Genomic DNA, 23502 nt, shown 5'->3' on the forward strand with positions numbered 1-23502 from the left:
TGGGCGGGGATTCAGGCATCTTAGAAGAGAATGCGCGCTAGTGGGAGAAAGACTTGCAGAAAGAGATAGCGAAGGGTTAAGTGCTTGGAAACGTGCCTGGTATCAAGCAGAGTCTGTCCAAGTGCTTGAGAGATGCTGCAAGGGGATGTAAAAGGGCGAGGCATCTGCAAGAGTATGTGTAAATGGAGGGATGCAACCCACAACTATGCTGAGCCCCAAGATGAGACAGGCTCGCCGAGGTAAGAAAAACCTTGTTGCAATGACATACTATCAGTACTTTGATAAAAAAATAATAATAATAACATTATCTTCACTTTTCTTTTTGTGACATTTGCAGGCAGTTGAGTGATGGTACATTGATGTATATGATTGTATATTTGTCTATGTGACACCCTCATCAATTTCAACATGTCTTTATTATATTAACAGTTATCCTTTGAAACCAATTGGCAACTCACCAACTCATTGTTTTTTTAAGCATAGCAAATTAATATGGAGTAAAGACAAGCTTGAAAATGTGGGTTACAGAACCTCATCTTAAGATAACTGAACACAAGTCTTATAGATACCTTTATTTTAGGATTGTAGGACTTGCTAAATGAGAATATTTTTAAACTAGGCGAGAAATAATCCCACCATTTTTACAGTACTTTATACGAACTAAATGACTGCATATTGTACACACGTGTTTAAAAAAAAAACTGTTGTTCAAGATACATTTGGCCAATTCAAATTTCCATGCTGATAGTATCTAAAAGGTTTGCATTTAAAACATTCCAAAATGTTATTCTTTAGGGTTTATGTTCCCAATATGTCTTGTCAAGTCATTTCAATTTATTATGTCCTGTATCCCAAAACAGCATGTGCTAAGAGCATGGTCTTTGGAGAGTCATCCCGTAGCTCCAGGCCTTGCTCTCCTCTTGACCAAGAGAAGGTACTCAAGACAGGCTGGCTTAAAAGACAACGCATTATTTTAAAAAACTGGCAACTACGTTGGTTTGTCCTCAAGGCTGAGGCTTTGTACTACTACAAAGACCAGGATGAGACCAAAGAACAGGTAATATTTGAGTGCAGGGTAATTTAACATTGACTTCATCCATAATCAAGGTTTATGGATTCATATGACTATTTATTACTTCAAAGTAAAGTGAAATGTCAAGATTTAGAACTAGCTATCTCTTTCTAAATGATAAGATATCCCAGTATAGGAACCCGCACTGGCCGTTGAATATCACCATTATTACATTAACCCAAATATGCTTTTGCCATACCAATGATCCCCCATTTTTTTTAACCAGGGATTTATTCCTCTAATGGGCAGCCGGGTCAGTGAGCTGGCCATCAATCAGGAAGAGCCAGGACGTCATTTATTTGAAATAGTTGCAGGTGGGTTAACTAATGAGAATATATGTGAATGTGAATGTGATGCTGCAATAATTGTTACATCAAAATAAACGGAAAAATATAAAACATAAACTTGATCATGAACTTCAAGAACTGGTCAAATGCAATAGTTTTCATAGTTCATAGCTATACCTAAATTGGTTAAAGAAAAGTGTCAGACAGATAAATGATGCTGGGAAGTTGCAGACAGTCTGTTTTGTACTGTATTACAGAGATGCTGACACTAATGAAAGTATCATCATGACATTTCAAAATGATATTTTATGACCTTTTCATTGGATCCCATAGAAGGCGATCGAAACCATGAATCATTTCTACTGATGGCCAACTCTGAAAGTGACGTAGAAGAATGGGTTCGAGTCATTTACAAAGCGATATGGGCCCTACACGGTGGAGGTACAATTCTTGAAATCCTGCGTATATTTCAATGAATGCACTTTTATTGCACCAACAACTTAGATACACTCAAAGTTATGATAAAATAGAAGACAAAAATGTACTAGACGATTTGTAAAGGGGAAGCTCTTTTTTTTATTTGTGTCAATAATGCTTCAGAAAATGTGTCATCATTAGTTGTCCTCTGTCCTGCTGCTTTAGGTATCTTCGGGCAGCACATAGAGGAGACTATGCTCAATGAGGGACAATTTGGGACACAACAAATGGTGCCTGCCTTGGTGGAACGTTGCACGAGTTTCATACGTGAACACGGGCTTCGAAAAGAAGGCCTTTTCAGGTCACCTGGGCACAACGTTCACATTCGAGAACTGCAAGATGCATTTTATCGCGGGGAGAATTTGTTGTTTGACAGGTGAGTCAACCAATTTCGACACAGTATCTGCAGATGTCATTACTATATGTGACTCACTGTCCTTTCAGTGCCGCTGACGTCCACACAGTAGCGTCCCTCCTCATGCTGTATTTAGGGGAACTACCTGAACCTGTGATCCCTTTCACCAAGTATGCACAATTTCTCTCTTGTGCAATGCTTATTACCAAGGACAGAGAAATGGTAATTAAAAAAAAAAAGAATGTGGTGGAATGTTGAGCATGTCATCCCGTAGTCGAAGATTGGGGTTCAAAGTTGACCATTCACCAGATATTAGCTTTTTTTTATGGGGGTATAATAAATCTTACCCTAAACCAGGGGTCGGGAACCTTTTTGACGAAGAGAGCCATAAACAATTCATATTTTCAAACATTATTCCTTGAGAGTCATACTAAGAATTTAAAAGTAAAAATACATGAAAATGTGAGCATTTATTATTCATTTCACCACTTTGAATGTAAAAAAAAAAGTCAGATTTTTTTGGAGAACATTATTTCACTGTCGCTAATCAATGAATATCAATGAGAGTACGCATACAGAAGTGTCTAATGAAGAAAAATTATGATTTAAAAAAGGCGCTAGAGATAGTTTCGGCGCCACAGTGCCGGCGTGACGCTCCCATTGGTGCCCATATTCCCATTTTTTACCACACAGGTTTGAGGAGAGCCATATACACCCATCAAAAGAGCCACATAGGGCTCCTGAGCCATAGGTTCCCTACAGCTCTCTTCTTTTGAATGGGTGTGGGCTGTTGTGGTGTATTTAAATCTCATTACTATTCTCTTACATTTCTGGCTAAAGGAAGCAAAAAAAAATTATAGTCAAAGTTCATAACTGTAGTTATCTCTGAATATTTTAATAAAGTTTTATTTTTCTCCTCCAAAGGGTATCATAGAGCTTGGCAAGCATGTGAACTTTCTTCCAAAGGTCAACTTCAACCTTCTTGAACATATCTGTCGGTAAGTCTTGCAGAATAATTGGTTAGGTCTTGATTGATTAGTTGACGTGAGAAATGTGTCATTCATCAGACCCACGTGCAAGGCATCTAGTATGTAAAAGGAATCACATTGACTGCACAAGTTTAGAGTTGCATATTTTCCCTGCAACCTATGCCGAAAACAGCTGTCAGCATCATGACTCAACTTCTCATGAGACAGAATTTCAGCCATGTTTAAAGCTGTCGCTGGTTCTAATGTACTCAGGTTTCTGTATGAAGTCCTGTCCCACTCTGACGCAAATAATATGAGCATCCAGAACCTTGCCACTGTCTTTGGAGCCAGCCTGCTTCGGCCTAGAGTGGAGGACCCGGTGACCCTGACGGAAGGTAAAATAAAACCATCAGTCTATCCATATTTTACGTCAATAACCATCATCTTTAACCTTAAACAGGGAATCCACAGCTGCAACACCTAATGACTGTGCTTATCATTGAACACGCCAGACTTTACGGTCTCGACAACCCTGAAACTACGATGGAGAATCCTTCATTGTGCAAAAACAATTCTCTCTCAAAAGGGAAAGTGGAATGGCTTAAACAAGAGATCACGGTTCCCCCTCAGGAAAGTCTTCAAGTGTCTAACTCTTCCAAGGACGATATACTGACACCATCTGTCACTACCCTGCACAAAGATGAAGCGGTTCTAGTCAAGAGAAAGACAGAGGAGAATGTGAATGGTCAAACAAGTGATAATAAAGAGGAAGAAGATAGCCTCACTCAACAATCTAACATCCTCTCTGCTGGGAAGTGCTCTTTTAAGGGCAGTTCCGATGGTTCAAGGGGAAACATTGGGGGATCGGCTGGCGATGTTTCAGCAACAGGTGACAGAAACTGGCTGATGAATGGGATGTCATCCCTCCAAGCACACAGGCGCACCACCTCATCTGGCGCAAAATTAAAATACTCACCTCGATCCTTGACAACCCTCTCGCTCAAAGAGACCAAAATATCTCAAAGAGAACACAATAGGGACATTCCTTGGACGCCACCCGCTCAGAGAATCCTTCACCCGTCGCACAGACTGTCCGCCTATGACAATGTCCCTTCTTCCACGCTAAGTTTGCCTGCTGAAAGCTCTTCCATTTGGACTGTTTTTGACATCTCATTAACTGAGGCGCAAAACCAAAAAGTATCACAGAGTGATGGTTTAAATGCACTGAATCATGAGACAAGTCAAGCTCTTGATGATGGGCTAACAAAGCTTGTCACAGAGTTACAACATGAGCTGCAGGCACAAAGGGTGGGCTTTGAATACAGCATTTGCAAGTAAGATGAACTTATATTTTGCTTTTGATGATTTGTTATTGCCAATGATGCCTATAGAAATTAATCATGTACTGTATCTCATATTTAAGGTTGGAGGAGAAATGTTCCAAGCACCGGGCTCGGATAAATCAACTTGAGAAGGAGCTCGATCAGGAGAGAAAACGTTACCATATGCTGGAGATTCGATTCAGGAACTCAGAGCGCGGACGCCAAGATGCAGAAAACCGAAACATTCTCCTCCGGAAGGAGATGGAAGACTTCTTTGCATCTTTGGAATGCCTGGCAACAAAGCCCAGCTAGGCACCTTTTTTCACCTTCAAGTCTTTGAAAAACGAATACACTGGACAAAAGGTATTTTACATGGCCAAAATCTCAGAATACAACACAAAATATGAAATTAATGAAAAGTACATCATCTATCGTTTCAATTTTATCTATTTTATTTATTCCAGTAAGTCACAAAAATGACAAAAAGAACAAACACAGGTGTTCAAATTCAGCTCTTTTTTATTGGCTAGAGTTGAAGGTGCAGTATTCCCTTTTTAACGTTTTGTACGCTGACAGCTCCATACAATTTTCCACTTAAAAAAAAAAAACTCACAGGTTTAATATTTCATCTGCATTGCTTTGCAAGCCACCAGAAGAGTGACATGTTATCCCAGTTAAAAGACTTTATTTCTCCTGCACTTTGTTCAATGTGTGACAATTACTCTATAGTTAATGGTAAGGAGAGGAGAACCACATGATGTATGTTGGAGGCCGCCACAACAGGCATTTCAGGTATGGACCAGAAAGTGCGAAGACATGCATCTCATTCCCCGAGTGCATACTGGGAAAAAAGTTACTGCTTGGAGTGCCCTAACATCATAATTCTAAGGACGGCACACAGTTAGGACCGTCGAATCATCAAACACATCTAAAGGGAACAACTGTGGAGGGCTGAAAATGACTTGATTGCTAACTCCCATACACACACTAGTACATCTAGATTAGTGTACATCCTATTGACTAATCTACCAATTGTATTTCACAGAAAACAATGCAATGAAATACAGGAAACAAATGCATTGGAAACAGCACTTTGGAGCGACATGTACATTACATACAACAAATGCAATTGCATTTGGAATAAATAAATAAATAAATAATATATACAGAACAAATGTAAATCAATCAATGTTTGCACGTGTGTGTGTGTGTGTGTGTGTGTGTGTGTGTGTGTGTTTTGTTTGGTGTGTTTCTCTGAGAGGTAGAACTCAACTCTGCTGCGGAGAGAACTAAGAGAAAAAAAAAAACAATAGGGAACTAAGTAAGGGCACTTAAATAATATTAAATACCGGAAATCCATGAGCCATATGAGCAATGTCCCACATAATGCTCGTTTTGCTATATAATGACAGCCTAATTTTGAAACCAGCACGTTGCCATGTATTGGATTTACATTCACCCTGTTCAAAGAGAAAATATGACTGATTTAGTAAATATGTTAGATTTACAGTATGGTGCATTAAAAAAAAGAACTAGTTGATGAATTAATCTACATGATAAGCTGAAGAAGAAAAAATGACTAGGATCTTGAGAGAAAGGTTAATATCCACATTAAAAAAAAGTCCTTTGCTTAATAGTGGCTTCATTCAAATGTCTCGTCACACTCCCCCCCACCCCAAAACAAAATCCTGCAATACTATTTCAGGAATATTAAAAACAATAATAATGATAACAAAACAAGCAGTGTGCCATCTCACTGTCGCACTGGAACTCAAAAACAATGGGGAAATTTCAACGCCTCACTTTCATTACACCTATAATGTTCACATCAAAACATACTATTTTTTTTTTTTGCAGCAAAAATACAAAAAAATGATACAATTTAAAACCACAATCATTTACAGTAGTATTGGGCAATAACAACAAACTGTACATTGAAATTGCAACTCTACAAACTAACATGAGATCTTTCATTTACCTGGAAAAACTCCCATCTCAAACACTGTCAGGTGCATCGATGAAAGGTTACGCTTGAATAAAGGTGTGCGTGCATGTAGGATGTGCATGCTTGCCTGTGTGTGTGTGTGTGTGTTATCTGCAACACGCCAGAGCACCAAGAGAGGTGTGGCTATCCAGACTGCTCTCTGTTTCCGAGATCACGGTGGGATCGCTGCTAGGGTCAGTGGGCTCCGTGGACATGGACGATACATCGTTGGCTGAAGAGGAAGAGGAAGATGAAGCGGTTGGTTGAGGGGGGCTATCGATCACTGCGGCACCTGTGCTGCGAAAAACACGTCAACGCATAGGTTTCATCGAAGTACGCGAGATGTGGTGAGGGAAGGTCTGTGGTACATGCTAGAGGAGTGTTTCCTAACCGTTTTGTTGTGCTGTGGCACACTTTTTGTATTGTACTTATAGTACAACACCAGCTGAAAATATTCTAATTGAAAACTCTGTCGCCTATATTTATAGTCTAAAGTCATTGTCATCAATATAAATCCAAGAAAGACAAAAAAAGAATTTCATTGCAGTAATCAATCGAATATCGCAGGTAATATAGACCAGAAATGGCCGCGATAATAGAAAAATCTCTAAGTAGGGTCACCCCTATTATAACTACCTTTTATTTTTGCTTCAGTGCTGAGTCCTATTAGCAAGAGTGGCTTCCTTTAATAAGTTTTAGCATGGATTTTCACATTTTTACCAACTTATGGATATTTTTCTCTGGGACCATGAGGGGTCTAGAGTTAAAATCGGCCCTCCCGATTTATGATAGAGAAAATAGGATAGAGAAAAGGCAGAGGGAGACTTGACTACGATTCAAAAAAGTCCATTTCAATAAGTGTCTTGGCACCACGATGAAAAGCGCTCCAATGACAAAGTCATTTGACCTAAAGTTATAAAGATGACTCACCTAGAGGAGATGGCTGTCCCCGGATCACTCCATTTTTTGACCACTCCTCCCAGTCACTCACTTCCTTATAGATCAGCCCTACATATGGACAAGTAGAGAGGAAGCACTGATTAGCACACGATACCGTCTGGACTGCTGCCTCTCTTTCCGTGCACTCCAGCTGTGTTTTGCATTCTGCACGCTCCAAACCGAATCATGTTTCTAATTTGGACCTGGCGTATGGTGGCGTGACCCTTCTAAAATGAGTGCTGGGTCATTATCACCAGGTAGAGTTTAGGATGAGGTCAGCTTGGACGCTCAAAAAGAAAAGCAACAACTCCACCTCATAGAAAACATGAGAAAATTGTGTTTTCAAGTCTGTTTATGACAGACTGTACCGGTACAATTTGAAGTTGTGGAATAAATTGCATCAAAAGACTGCTTGCCGTTGACAATGAATACCAAAAATATTGTCCAAATCTCCTTCTATGAGCCTCTTAACAGTAAATATTTCTCTAGTCCTTGATGAAATGATAATGAATATCTACTTTTGCTTTGGTAAAAGGTTTAGGTTTATTTACAGATTATTTCTACTACTCCACCTTTTCTCGGGACTTTGTATCATAGCGAAAATACTAACATCACATTAAATAAAGTGATGAGTTCATTTGCAAAACAATTGTATGTTGCCGCCTTATTCAATAGCCATATAAAATGTATCAAGATGCGCAGTACAGAAAACAAATGGACACATAAACTGTACTTTACTCAAGGTTTATGGTTAGGATCATCCTCATTTTTCTGGCAAAACCTTCGACTGAATACGTGCTTGTTTAACTTCCGTACATGAGCTTCGGAAACCAGGTTTCTGAATCATTAATAACACTGGAAACCAATTCCTCAAAGCCTTAAACTGACAGTGGGATGAGGATGAAAATGTTATCGCACCTTTCCATTCCTCCACAGTGTGCTCCCTTTCATCAAGCTGTTTGTCAAGAACCTTGGGCGGTGGCTGAGGAAGGCATTAGGGTTCAATATGAATCATTTTATTAAAAATAAATAAAAATAAACAATCAATACATACGTGCGAAAAACAACTTACCGCCTCCACTTCAGCTGGGTCATACCAAACGTTGATGTAAGGGTGTTGTAGTGCTTCATCTACAGATATGCGCTTGGAGGCATCGATCACTAACATCTTAGATAAGAGGTCTCTCGCTTGGCTCGCTGAGTGGTAGAAACAAATTGCAATGCGGTTTCACTATTGATCATGTGGAGGTGCAAATTCTGCTTTGATAAATGACTGCCGTTGCGCCCATAATAATAGAAGTACCTTTCAGTTTGTTGTGATCAGAATCAGCAGGGAAGAGAACATCGGGGAAAAGTTTCTCGAAAGTATATCCAGCGTAGCGTGGCCTGTTTTCCACATACGTTCTTACTGACTGGTTCAGTTTCATGAGGAAGTCCTGAGATGGGGTGCCTAACTGCTCAATGACTTTGTTCCATTGGTCAATGTCTGATGCCAACACGTTAAGGGCAATACAATTTTTGATTGTGCACCCAGCCATGCCATATTTATGAAAATAATGGAGCCAAAGAATGCATATAGTGTGACTTATAAATATGACGATATAAACCCACAAGTACAAGTGACAGTCAAATTAAAAATGTGGATGTCGATGGCGAGGGGTAGAGGGTTTCTATCTAAATCATAGTGAATGCTGTCGGTTCTCTTCACACTGAATGAGGCAATGACGAATTGGAGCACAAATGATGGGGAAAGGATACGATCAGTGCCGGGGAACAAAACACTTCCCCTGACCATCTCAGCCACTATGCAGCCCACTGACCAAACGTCCACTGGTTTAGACGTTCAGATGATTCACAAGTGGACATGCAAACAGAGGCATGAAATAAAATAATAAAACAAGCAAAGATGAGATGGATGAAGATAATGACTTTGACGCTGTGTTCAGAAATGAAAAGCATGCAGCACATGCAAGATGCATTAGACAACAGACACAGACTATGACGAGGCCATAAAGGTTTAAAATAAAAAAAGGGAGGTCATAAAATGAATGTCTTGAATTGAGTTGTTTAATATTGAGCAGATTTTTAGTTTTCGCTGTGTTAGTAAGGATTCCAACAATGGTAAATGACTTAAACACTTGACAAAGACGGAGAGGATTAAGAAGTAAATTGGAAGCCACAAGGATACAATCCCGTCCTGGGAAAAGGATTTTATGACGAACCATTTCAGCCAGTATGCAGCCAACAGACCAAATGTCCACTAGTGGTTAAATTATTCAGTAAAAAAAAAGAGTAGAGAGGAACACACGACAACAAGTTAGACCGATGCTTGTTAGTGAGCTCACAGCAAATTGTCAAAGAAAAGAACAGCTTTCTTTATAAAAGGTCAGTCTACAAGATACAAGATGTTATATAATTCAGTAAGTCTAATGCCAGGAAAACCGTCATTGGCCGGGTGCGAGCAAACATACCATTGGCTTGGTATCCCATGCCCAAGATGACTTCTGGGGCTCTGTAATATCGCGTCACCACGTAGGGCGTCATGAGGAGACCCGTGGCAGCTGTTCGAGCCAGGCCGAAGTCCAAAATCTTCAGTGTACAGTCTGACTTGACCACAATGTTGCTGGGCTTGAGATCCTAACGAGAGGGAATGAAACAGTCGACATGTGACTTTGCTAAAATAAACCAAAGAATTGTTCCAATAATAGGCCCGCTTGCATTATATTTCACAATCCCAATGTAAAGGTTGTTGTAACCCCAGGTTTGCACACAAACTGAAGTCTGTCCCCCTTCACTCCCTAACAAACTCACCTATTTGCAGTTTTCTACTTTTCTGACACATTGCAATGACATTTTTTGGAGGTGTTACCTTATGTGTCAAAAATGTCTTCATGTTAACAAGTTTTCTCTTTTGTAATTACTAAGTCTGACATCACAGGAGCACGGAACACACATTTTCATTCCCTGTTATTGTATGAATGCTTTGTGTGAAAAGCATTTTCATTTCAGAGTTCTAACTGGCCAACATTTACCCGGTGAATAATGCCAGCGGCATGGAGATGTTTGATACCGCATAACATCTGATACAGCAGATAAGACAGCCTCTCATGATCAAGCTCCATCTGAATGACCTGGCACAGGTTGGCATCCATCAACTCCATTACCAAGTAACTGTAAATGTATTAAAAAAAATCAATTGAATTGGGAATTCAAGAGCTGAGATATAAATTGTACAGTTTGGAAAAAAAGAAAAGCAAATGAGCCACTTACACATCTTGAAAATCTTCTAATGATTTTTGGGGGGTGAAAACATTTAATAGGCCGATGATCTGTTTGAAGAAAAAAAAAGGTACATTAAAAATTGGGCATAGCACGGTGTAACATTCTCCTGATGAATTTATAGACATTCTTATTAACAAATGTAGGCTTGGTACAAATTTGTGGTTGTGATGCATGAAGGAGTGTGCCCATTGGCTTAGCAGGGAGAAAGACAAATTGTAAAAGCAATTGCATTCTTACATTTTTGTGATTAACACATTTCATGAGGACGAGCTCTCTAAATGCCCTCTTGGCATGCGTCTGGTTCTGGAACGGTCGGCTTAACTTCTTGATTGCCACATTTCGCTCAAGGACTTGATCATAAGCAGAGCTTTAGAACACACAAAAAACAAGTAGTGATGTCATTTGTCGTATGGTTTAAGTCAACAAGACAGAGACATTTTACTAAAATTGATGTTGTCAAGCAACCATAAAAAAAGATGGGAAGATTCTGGACTCACCACACAATTCCCTGTGCTCCTGACCCGATAGGTCTTAAATTCTGGTATCGCTTTAAGACGGTGAACGTGGAGTCTCCCACATCGAGGCTGTAGAACTCCTTCTCTTTCTTGTTCTTATTCATGGTGAAATGTTCGATCACTACTCTCTGTGCATCCAAAAATGTCCTCTGTGAGCACAATAGACAAACAGAGAAAGAAAAGAGAGAAATGATGGTATTTGTAGCAAAGGAAGCACTTTTGAAGCCAAGCTTGCAGTATTTCAAACAACAGCCAAGCACAGCATTTATGCCTTGGCCGCTCAGCAAACACAGTAAAATGGAACTCTTGCTATCATCAGTAGTGACGACAGGAGGGCAAAGAACAGCGAGATCAACTGCATCACATCAAACATCACTCCTGCAAGTGAGCTTGGCGGCTATTATAGAACAAAACTCATCTAACTGCCAGACCTATTATCAGTCGAACCCATGTCAGTAAGAATAAAATGAGCTTGTGTGAGGGTGTTTCCTTTTTTCTCTTCAGTTTACAGGACACTTGGTTTTAAAGAAAGAGCAGTCTCAACTAGGATGACAAAAATCAGCAGACTCGCATTCAAAGCAGTTACCTTATCTCCCAATAGAAAATTCTCAAACAGAATTGGAAGGTCAAACCAAACATTTTAAACTAGATATTTCAATGCATGGTACTTCTACTGTACATGTTCATATATATATTTTTGCCTCTTACAAATTGAAACATTCCGTCAGGTTTGGTTATACTATTTCCGATATCCAAAATGCAATCACAACTTAAATACCAAAAAAGTCAACATTTCCAAACTTGAACACTGTAAATCCAACACACACACACACACACAAACACACACACTTTGCTTCCTGCTACGCCACTCTTGCCGACACACAGACCATGTGAAGGCTGTAATTGCCAAAGAAAAATGACTCAGCTCCCCGTCTGTTCTTCCGACGTCACGAAGACGTCTGGAGCATCCGCCTCAGTCGTCACATAAAAATAGACACGCTTGTGTTACACAACAAAACATTGATGCAATATTTCAGCAATGAAAGAGGAGCCAGTGCTCTTACTACTACTACTCATGTCATTGTCGTCATTTGGAAGACCCGCAATCCATTACAATGACGGAGAATCAGGACAGTGTAGGGAGACAGAAGAAACGGCTTTTAGTAACTTCCATCCTTTTGTATTGACACGAATGCTTTTGTGCTGCGCATTAACTGAATATTGTCAAGCTGCATTGAAATTTATTCAGCAGTGCAGCAGCCAAGAGGTCTGGACCACATGGATGGCTGTGGAGTAGGACATATATTAAAATCATGGGCCAGACCAGTTTCCTGGGAGACATTTCCTGCTATGGGCATCTGCCAGTAATCACCAGACTTATGCACCAGACATAGGTGCATTGTTAAATATTTGCATAGAGATGGATTATCATTTTTTTAAATGGTATTAGAGCTATCTGTAAATGTTATTGGGGTCTAAAATTGTATTGCATAGATTTTCCCAGTCATAATGGCCCATTGAGAGAAAATCACTATTATGGGAACCATGTAAAAAAGGCTTGATGCAGACAGCCTAAAGAAACTGCTAAATTATTTTATGTAATGTAATTTATTATGTTTTTAATGGGCCCTCTTGAATTTCAGTGTCTATCTTTTTAAGAAAGAATGAAAAAAGTGGAACATGAAACAAGGCAAAGAGCCACACTATGCACAAAATATGATAAGCAGCAAAGAGCCGCATTCATTTAGGCCGGGAGCCGCATGCGTCTTGAGAGCCACATGTTTGCCACCCCTGGATTAAGTCATGAACATACATTGCAACGACATGTCGTCTCATTTTCTTATATAAATACTTGATCATTAAAAATAAAGAATATTTTGTTCAGGTATTATCAGCATTAAAATAAACCAAGACAATAAATTCCCTCTTGTTCATCCCATCCCTAGGGTAACGACTTCCATGACGAGTTAACCTTGGCCACATGACCCCCCCAAGCAGATCCACGCAGGAGGCTGCAGGAAAACCGCAGAGGGGGAACAGGAGCCATGCATGAGCACACATAATAACTCAGCAACGACGCACAGGAAGACATTATAGTCGATGTAATGAATCCCATGTCGCCATACGACGGTGGTGCTTGTTTAAGGGGCGTTTCTCCATACGCGCAAGCTCTCCGCTCACCAGTATATTAAAAAGGAAAAAAAAAGGATCAAGAGCAAGGATCTGCCTGTCGTGCAAAAGCGCGTGAATACGTAAAATGACACACGACCCTTCCCCCACGGCCAAACAATAAGCACGTCCTAAAACGAAGCAGAAGCCGGAGACGGGGGTGGGGTGGGAGGACTCCGATCGTAATCTTACCTCGGCCGCGGAAGCCTAACGGAGATCCCCGCGTTGCTATGAGCCGCTCGAACGTTCCCGGAGCGGGGGGCAATGCACTTATCCTGCCGGGGAAGGCTGATCGAGTCCGCTGGGTTCCTTAAAAACACATGACCTCACCCGATCCACTTGCTTGCCTACGTTTCCATCCGCCTGCTGCTATTGACAGGCCGGGGAGCAGCGAGGACACCATGCCCATGCGCAAAGACACGTCACTACTCCATAGAGACACACCTACCTCCATCAGTTCTTCCTTCCGCCCTATCCATCCATCCATCCATCCGTCTATCTATCTATCTGCCTGTCTTTCTTTCTGTCTGTGTATCTATCACTTATCACTCCATATGTGGCCACCTGTCATAAAGCGTATATTTTTAATAATGTATCCATTTACTGCATATGCAATGCATACACTGAATACATAAACACTGACAGACAATACATTGTTATACTTTGTGTTATTAGGTTTAATTAATTCATTCCCAAAGTCAGGTGGGATAGGCTCCAGCACCCCTAGCAGTTAGTTAAAGCAGTTTAGCATTCATTCATCATCTGAAACGCACATCCTTGCAAGGGTTGCTAGGGTCTATCACAGCTGACTAGGCAGACTACACCCTAGATTGGTCGCCGGTCAACAATAGGGCAGTATTAGGTTTCATAAAATCTGAAAAACACAACAAAAAATGCTGACATCTTTCAGAGATTTTGTAGGGAAATTGCTTTCCTTGCTGTGTTAAATTGAAATGTTATTAGAATACAGGATTATTTTCACTTATACATATAAAAATGTACGTGTTGCAAAATGTTTCACTGCACAAGTGGAAGGACTGCTGACGACCCACATTTGTGCAGCAACCCCCACTCCCTCCCCTCCTCGCCACACACACACGCTAATGTGCGGACCCCACATACTACTCACACTTCAAGGTCAATGATGCATGCAATAAATTTAAAATAGTGACCATTTTCAATGTGTCCTTTGTTTTTACTGTTAGGTAGTGTAAATGAATGAATTACACATACATACAGTACGGTATATGGGACTGTGCATGCTACAGTATACATTAAATAGTTTCTGCACAATACGGTACTACAGCATAGGTATATCTGCAGTTCCACTGCACCCCGTATCGAATTTTCACCAAAAATAAACAAAATAATGATTATCAGTTTTGAATGACACTGTTTGGCATTACAAGGGGGAGGAGTACATAGATAAGTGCATGGTGTCTAGAATTAACATGATATTGGCAATGTCGGATTGCACGAGTGCTGGAGGTGACTGGGATCTCATCACAGCCAATTACGGGCACCAGGTGGGGGACACCCTGAATTGCTGGCCAGCCATTCTTGATCTCAGAACTTTGAGGCCGATATGCTAGGTCTATGTAAGTGTTGTGGTGGGGTGCTGGAGCCTATCCCACCTCACCATGGGCTCAAGGCAGGGGACACCCTGAATCGATGGCCAACCAATCACAGGAACTAACACCCTTGGGTAATTTAGAGTTTCCAAATACACTACCATACATATTTTTGGGATGTGTTTTGAGGAAACCGAGTACCCCCATCCATGCAAACTCTACACAGTGAGGAACGACCCGGGATTGAACCCAAACCTGCCACCACTCTTCCACCACTTCATATACACATATATATATATATATATATATATATATATATATATATATATATATATATATATATATATATATATATATATATATATATATATATATATATATATATATATATATATATATATATATATATATATATATATATATATATATATATATATATATATATATATATATATATATATATATATATATATATATATATATATATATATATATATATATATATATATATATATATATATATATATATATATATATATATATATATATATATATATATATATATATATATATATATATATATATATATATATATATATATATATATATATATATATATATATATATATATATATATATATATATATATATATATATATATATATATATATATATATATATATATATATATATATATATATATATATATATATATATATATATATATATATATATATATATATATATATATATATATATATATATATATATATATATATATATATATATATATATATATATATATATATATATATATATATATATATATATATATATATATATATATATATATATATATATATATATATATATATATATATATATATATATATATATATATATATATATATATATATATATATATATATATATATATATATATATATATATATATATATATATATATATATATATATATATATATATATATATATATATATATATATATATATATATATATATATATATATATATATATATATATATATATATATATATATATATATATATATATATATATATATATATATATATATATATATATATATATATATATATATATATATATATATATATATATATATATATATATATATATATATATATATATATATATATATATATATATATATATATATATATATATATATATATATATATATATATATATATATATATATATATATATATATATATATATATATATATATATATATATATATATATATATATATATATATATATATATATATATATATATATATATATATATATATATATATATATATATATATATATATATATATATATATATATATATATATATATATATATATATATATATATATATATATATATATATATATATATATATATATATATATATATATATATATATATATATATATATATATATATATATATATATATATATATATATATATATATATATATATATATATATATATATATATATATATATATATATATATATATATATATATATATATATATATATATATATATATATATATATATATATATATATATATATATATATATATATATATATATATATATATATATATATATATATATATATATATATATATATATATATATATATATATATATATATATATATATATATATATTATATATATATATATATATATATATATATATATATATATATATATATATATATATATATATATATATATATATATATATATATATATATATATATATATATATATATATATATATATATATATATATATATATATATATATATATATATATATATATATATATATATATATATATATATATATATATATATATATATATATATATATATATATATATATATATATATATATATATATATATATATATATATATATATATATATATATATATATATATATATATATATATATATATATATATATATATATATATATATATATATATATATATATATATATATATATATATATATATATATATATATATATATATATATATATATATATATATATATATATATATATATATATATATATATATATATATATATATATATATATATATATATATATATATATATATATATATATATATATATATATATATATATATATATATATATATATATATATATATATATATATATATATATATATATATATATATATATATATATATATATATATATATATATATATATATATATATATATATATATATATATATATATATATATATATATATATATATATATATATATATATATATATATATATATATATATATATATATATATATATATATATATATATATATATATATATATATATATATATATATATATATATATATATATATATATATATATATATATATATATATATATATATATATATATATATATATATATATATATATATATATATATATATATATATATATATATATATATATATATATATATATATATATATATATATATATATATATATATATATATATATATATATATATATATATATATATATATATATATATATATATATATATATATATATATATATATATATATATATATATATATATATATATATATATATATATATATATATATATATATATATATATATATATATATATATATATATATATATATATATATATATATATATATATATATATATATATATATATATATATATATATATATATATATATATATATATATATATATATATATATATATATATATATATATATATATATATATATATATATATATATATATATATATATATATATATATATATATATATATATATATATATATATATATATATATATATATATATATATATATATATATATATATATATATATATATATATATATATATATATATATATATATATATATATATATATATATATATATATATATATATATATATATATATATATATATATATATATATATATATATATATATATATATATATATATATATATATATATATATATATATATATATATATATATATATATATATATATATATATATATATATATATATATATATATATATATATATATATATATATATATATATATATATATATATATATATATATATATATATATATATATATATATATATATATATATATATATATATATATATATATATATATATATATATATATATATATATATATATATATATACCTTTTTCTTGCCTAAGTCCAAGCAAGGGTCACGATATATAAACCAAAATATTGGCAACACCTCTGAAGTCCAAGTGCCATACAGTAAATGTGCTTCTCTGACGGTACAGATTTTTCAAAACAGCTTTTGCAATAGAACTGCATAGTGCAAGTCGGACAGTACGTGATAGTCCAATCATCCTCCCTGCAGCCACCTGAATGTTCCTCCGGTGCCTGCTGCGCATCATGCCCCTGCAGGGCCTGCAGAGAGGCGCATAGGAGCGCCACCTGGATGTCCCGGTGCAGTCTCGTGCAGTAAGAGCGGGCTTGCCTTACCCCTTGCTCCAAGAGAGTCTGCAGTGTGATGAGCATCGTGCCGGAGTGCAACCACGCGGGCATGCAGGTAGCTTCTGGCGGTGCTGCGTCGTCCTTTCCGGGCCGCCGGTAGTGCTCACCTCCCGCCTGCTGATCCACCGCACCGCGTAGCCGTCAGGCGGATTAGTTACCTCGGCGTGGCTGATCTCTCGCCTCCCGCTATTGGTGCTTCTGACTTTTCACCGTCAACCCCGAGGGCTGATCCAATTATGTGTTTAGCGTCGAGGAGCTAATAATAGAGAAAATTACAGGTAAAAAAAGTTTCAGATCTTGAAGGAGGCACTAAATGAGCAAATTAACAGGGGCTCCATGACCGCTGCAAGCCTGCGTGTCCATGCCGAGGACGAGCCGCTATTCCCGGGGAGATATCGAAGCAGTGAGGCGATGATTGGAAGAATTATTTTGGATGCTTGGTGGTGGAAGCACTGAAGATAAACACACAAAAATACTGCTGGGATGCGTTTGTAACCAGGTAAGCCTGCGTAGCAGGGATCTTGTACCGTGGACAGCTCACTTGAGATTGAACACTCTTCCACCCAGTTCATATCATGTTGTGCTTTCTACCTGTCTGTCATACATGATAACAAATACTGGGAAGTTAGAGGGCTTATGTCCAAGATTGTCCCCATTTCCAGACAAGCAGCAACTCTATTTGTGTGGTTGATGTTAGGCGTGTGTAAAGTAGATTAACAATGTCGATAACATGGTATACAGTTGTTGGCCGGGATCAATATACCACCGTGTAGGCATTTTGAGATAGAAAATCAAACCCGGTAAAGTGCATGAAAATCGATGATCTACCCCCCAAAAATATCATGCAATCATATTTTGTGATGGCACACGGCAACACTGTATGCCTAAATTGTTGTCATCTTCAATGTACTTCTTAAATGACTTTGTCTTCTCTGTCTGCAAGGAAGCATCTTGTGAGTTTTTCACGGTTTGTTGCCATTGTTTACCAACAACATGACATGAGTAAGCATTTAATAAGGACTAAAGTAATCGGGTTGATGTGGTATTGATGAGAGTGTACTAACACTTCCCTTGGACCATTTAGAGCACAGATTTATATATATCTCTGCTCTGTGGCTCAGGGCTTTCTGATCAAAAAAGCCTGCTGGGTGGTGTATTAGGTTGGAGAAAAAAAATACTCTGGTTGGTTCTATTGAGGAACACACTTTCCCCCAAACTCTTATAAATTGTCATAAACTCACCTGCTGTGTGATGAGTTCATTCTCAGTATACGGTATTGTTGCGACAACAATACTTGATGTATTTTTGAGTTTACATTTAAGCCTCTGGGTCGAAATTCTCACTTTGTTCATGCTTACAGTTTAAGGGTATGGTAACCGCAGTTTCTAACATTTCAGAATGTTCATTTTTTTAGATCTCTTCCCGTTACTCATTGAAATTTAAGACAAAAACCTAATCCTTGTTTGTGTTGAATTTGATAGAATTTGTTTAAGACCATTATTATCATTATTCAATTGAGGAATGCTAAATTCCAGTGATAACAATTTTGTACTGTAATATGCAGCTTTCCAAGCTACCCTACCCCAGGATCATGTCACACAACTACACCACACTCACAGCCAGCTCGAGGTCACAAGAAAGCCTCTTAGCATTTGGGACAAGCAGAAATGGCATGGGGCAGTTAAACTAATAGAGAGAGACAAGGGTGAGTAGTTTTTTTTTCTGTCAGGGTCCCCCTTGACTTTTTGAGGGTTAGGAGTAAATGTATGAAACCATGTGAAGCAATGATGGGGAAAATGAATATTACTTTGAGTGTTTAGAAGTTTTAAATAAGGGTGAAAGAAGTTCAAAGATGCTTTGTTTTGGCATAAATATCACATTCATGAGTTGCATATATTAGTGAGTCAAGTCCAGCTGGCATTGGGCAATAGGTGGACTACATCCTTAACTGGTCACCAGTAAGGTTTTGTTGTTTTATGTGGAGCTCGTGTACGTTTTTTCACCCACATTTCAAAAACAATAATGCATGTCATTGATGTAAGCTGAAGTATTGAAGTTATCCTGAGATATAAATGATGTTTGTTGTGCCTTGTGAATCAGTGGTGTACCCCACCCCACAACCAAACTGAATTGGGCCAGACTCCTGCCCAGCTGCGACCCACACGCGATAGACCGCACATAAATCATCCAATTTTAGGCACCAGCGAGACTTGAACTGTGATCCTTCACTTGGAAAAGATAACTCAGATAAGATACTGCTGCTCAAGAGCAGTTGCAGCCTATCTTTTCTCCTAGATGACATTGTGGATGAGTGCTGTGTTTGTATGTGTGCACAGGTGACGACGAGACACTTGGAATGTGTGCAGGATGAGCAGCACATTTGTCACTTTAGCAGAAGTCCTGGAGGCCCGAGGGGGGCCTCTGCTGGAGGAGGAGGTTTGGGCCCTGCTGCTGGCCACTGCAGTGTGTTTGGAGGATGCTTCTGATAAAGGTAATTCACCATCTAAATGAGTACACTTCCACATGGATGACCATGTGACTGCACTATTGCTTCTTTAACCCTCGGATAAACATTGTGTTGGCTATTTTCCCCCAGGTCAAAACAACATGTGCAATATCATAAGCCCCACCTCCTTGCTGCTGTCAGCTACTGGTAGCTTAGCATTTAAGAACTGTGGCCTATCAGAGGATGTGTCGACCTTCACCGCTCCAGAGATGCTGCAGGGCCGTAACAGTTCTACCAAACCTGCCATAGAGGGGGTCAGTGTACACACATGGTCATCAAACCTCATATCAGTGCTGACAAACACTGGAGGAATCATCATGTTATTTTCCCCCCACATAAACCATTTGATGATAACTATACATACACTAGACTGATAAATGAGCATGCCCTCTAGTGGCTTAGCATATTTTCAGCCTCCATGGGTACCACTTCCCTGGTCATAAGGAATACACAAGCAAGGCATTCACAAATATTTCAGAATCTACGTTTTGAGTTTGTAATGTATTTATTGGCATGTGGTAATAGAAGTTGCATTAAAATATGTGCAGGATTTTTGACTTTAAAAAGTGTTACTTATTAAAATGTACAACCATTTCACCTATTATTAATATTATGAATAATTCTGGGTTTAATCATATGCATTGTAATGCTCCATAGCGGTGTTTTAAATACATAAATCAATATACACAGATAACTTTTTTGGAAAAGAGATGTCAAGTTCAACGTATCTTGTGATTCACTGCTTTCTTCTTCTACCATTTGATGTGTTGTGTTGGAATTTAATTTTCCCTTGCATTAGTATAATATGGTAAAATGGCATTTAGAAAAACATCTTAGAGACAATCAGGTCAAATTATTGTTATTTGCTTCACAGATGCTGGTGTATTCACTTGGTATGACTCTCTACTGGTCAGTTGATTTTCACCTACCTCAAAATCAGGTAAACAAAATTGCATTAGATGGAGTGCAGTCCCAAGAATATTAAAATGTTTTCACCGTTTCAGCCTTTTCCCAACAGCAAACTAAATGGGGCCCCCCATACAACGCACAACATTTTGACTGGATTTGAATTAAAAGCAGAATATAGGTTTTTATTGACAGTTGTTGTGACTTTTAGCTTGAGTAGTTCCCAGGGAATTTTCACCTGGCATGCCCTTCTTTTCAATTTTATACATTTGGAAAAAAAATAAAATACGATTTCTGGCATGAAACTCCAGCATGAAAACGTGTGCCCAATATGCTGTTAAATCAAATGTAAAACAAGTGAAGCACTTTGAATTTTTCTGGATGTACTTTACGATAATTTTATGGTGACAAAGTCATTAGGTCATTACACAATGTATTTAATTGACTATTGTCCCACTCTCAGCCAGTCCAGTTGAGCGACCATCTCAACAGCCTAGTCCTCAGCATGTGTGAAGACATGTCCCATCGCAGGCTTACTGTCAGCTCCATCTTGGAAGCCTGCGAGTGCCATCAGAAAGCCTCTGGTCTGCCTCCACCGGCCGACGTTATCAGACAGATGGTGGAAGAGGTCTTCCGTGAACCGGTGAGTCTGCAAACGTGGACCTTATAGGAAGAGGATTCATTGTATAGCCTGTTATTTTACACATGTACACCCTCTTCTGTCAGATGGACCACGGTTCTGACAGCAGCTTACCTCTGAGTGGGCGGAGCCAGATGATCAGAGAAAGGCTTCATGGTGAGTGTTCCAGAATTAAACCAAGAGATAATAATGCCATGTATGCAATTAATTGGAGGAAACTAATGAATAATATGATAACTATTATAGACACTAAATTAAAAATCATTGAACCTAGGCTACATAGGTATTGTCAATTATAGACCTCCTAACCCTTGACAATGGAAAAGCCAAAGAGTAATACCCGATTGTTCAATGCTATCAGTTCAAATGGAGACCTAACATTGCAGCCAATGAGTCCATATAATATAAAACACATTAAAGGATGATTTACATTCCAAAAAGATCGCAGAAATGTGAGTGAATGTTTCTTTTAGAAATGTAGTCTTTAGAAAAAGGTGGATAGGATTAAAATCTTAATTAACCTGAAGCAAGTCTGGGATTAGATTCCTGCATGAGACAGTAATCGGATACCGAAAAGGGGCTTTAGCCTCACCTTTCTACAAATCATAATTCTCATCTCATCATCATCATCATCTTCAAATCGAAACTACTTCACAGGAAGGCGAGGGCTGTTTGCAGACTTCACTGAAAATTGTCCAGAAAGGAGAAGATACTCAACTGACTCAGATTCAAAGTCAGGTATGTTTATATTGCTCACTGAAGACATTTAGAGATCAATAGGTTCTTCTTTTTCATCTATTAGATTGCATCATTGCTAAATCAGTCAATGTAATGATTCAAATCAATATGGAATGGAATACTAA

General features: G+C 35.5%; 3 protein-coding genes across 8 annotated transcripts in view; 2 read left to right on the top strand and 1 right to left on the bottom strand.

Moving 5' to 3' along the window:
* Positions 1-74: 74 nt before the first annotated feature.
* arhgap22a (Rho GTPase activating protein 22a) lies at positions 75-5631 on the top strand. The gene is made up of 10 exons (XM_077730313.1): positions 75-239; positions 861-1057; positions 1299-1386; positions 1693-1800; positions 2002-2212; positions 2281-2413; positions 3116-3189; positions 3433-3554; positions 3620-4493; positions 4583-5631. The coding sequence occupies exons 1-10, from the start codon at positions 191-193 to the stop codon at positions 4791-4793; spliced, it is 2067 nt and encodes a 688-aa protein (XP_077586439.1). The 5' UTR covers positions 75-190; the 3' UTR covers positions 4794-5631.
* Positions 4983-18960, bottom strand: mapk8a (mitogen-activated protein kinase 8a). 5 transcript variants are annotated; one of them, XM_077730315.1, is made up of 12 exons: positions 18576-18960; positions 11184-11350; positions 10924-11053; positions 10675-10733; positions 10437-10575; positions 9876-10041; positions 9163-9234; positions 8708-8890; positions 8477-8601; positions 8323-8386; positions 7396-7473; positions 4983-6757 (listed from the first exon to the last, which is right to left on the bottom strand). In XM_077730315.1, exons 1-12 carry the CDS (start codon positions 18636-18638, stop codon positions 6573-6575), a joined length of 1431 nt encoding a protein of 476 aa, XP_077586441.1. In that variant the 5' UTR covers positions 18639-18960; the 3' UTR covers positions 4983-6572. The 5 variants fall into 5 exon arrangements, with proteins under 5 accessions (XP_077586441.1, XP_077586442.1, XP_077586440.1 ...); XM_077730316.1 differs by lacking the exon at positions 9163-9234 and adding an exon at positions 9593-9664 and having other exon boundaries at positions 4983-6697; XM_077730314.1 differs by lacking the exon at positions 9163-9234 and adding an exon at positions 9593-9664 and having other exon boundaries at positions 18576-18956.
* ptpn20 (protein tyrosine phosphatase non-receptor type 20) overlaps positions 18517-23502 on the top strand; it is a 26297-nt gene continuing 21311 nt past the window's right edge. The window contains exons 1-7 of one of the 2 annotated variants that reach the window (XM_077730311.1): positions 18517-19086; positions 20924-21078; positions 21184-21347; positions 21968-22033; positions 22463-22642; positions 22726-22795; positions 23297-23377. In XM_077730311.1, coding sequence (XP_077586437.1) covers positions 20955-21078; positions 21184-21347; positions 21968-22033; positions 22463-22642; positions 22726-22795; positions 23297-23377 — 685 coding nt within the window. In that variant the 5' untranslated portion in view covers positions 18517-19086; positions 20924-20954. Of the gene's footprint in view, positions 19087-20923; positions 21079-21183; positions 21348-21967; positions 22034-22462; positions 22643-22725; positions 22796-23296; positions 23378-23502 lie in introns of those variants that run through there. The other variant, XM_077730312.1, reaches the window with a different exon arrangement.

Source organism: Stigmatopora nigra, chromosome 12 (assembly GCF_051989575.1).
Source record: "Stigmatopora nigra isolate UIUO_SnigA chromosome 12, RoL_Snig_1.1, whole genome shotgun sequence".
NCBI lineage: Eukaryota > Metazoa > Chordata > Actinopteri > Syngnathiformes > Syngnathidae > Stigmatopora > Stigmatopora nigra.

Excerpts from the sequence above, each read along its gene's own strand:
- arhgap22a (XM_077730313.1), top strand. The coding sequence starts at position 191 with ATGCAACCCACAACTATGCTGAGCCCCAAGATGAGACAGGCTCGCCGA. Across the intron at positions 2,213-2,280 it reads GAGAATTTGTTGTTTGACAG|TGCCGCTGACGTCCACACAG; the intron begins GTGAGTCAACCA and ends CTGTCCTTTCAG. Across the intron at positions 3,190-3,432 it reads CTTCTTGAACATATCTGTCG|GTTTCTGTATGAAGTCCTGT; the intron begins GTAAGTCTTGCA and ends TAATGTACTCAG.
- mapk8a (XM_077730315.1), bottom strand. The coding sequence starts at position 18,638 with ATGCCCGCGTGGTTGCACTCCGGCACGATGCTCATCACACTGCAGACT. Across the intron at positions 8,891-9,162 it reads TTTGTTCCCCGGCACTGATC|ACATTGACCAATGGAACAAA; the intron begins GTATCCTTTCCC and ends TGTTGGCATCAG. Across the intron at positions 8,387-8,476 it reads ACCCAGCTGAAGTGGAGGCG|CCACCGCCCAAGGTTCTTGA; the intron begins GTAAGTTGTTTT and ends TGCCTTCCTCAG.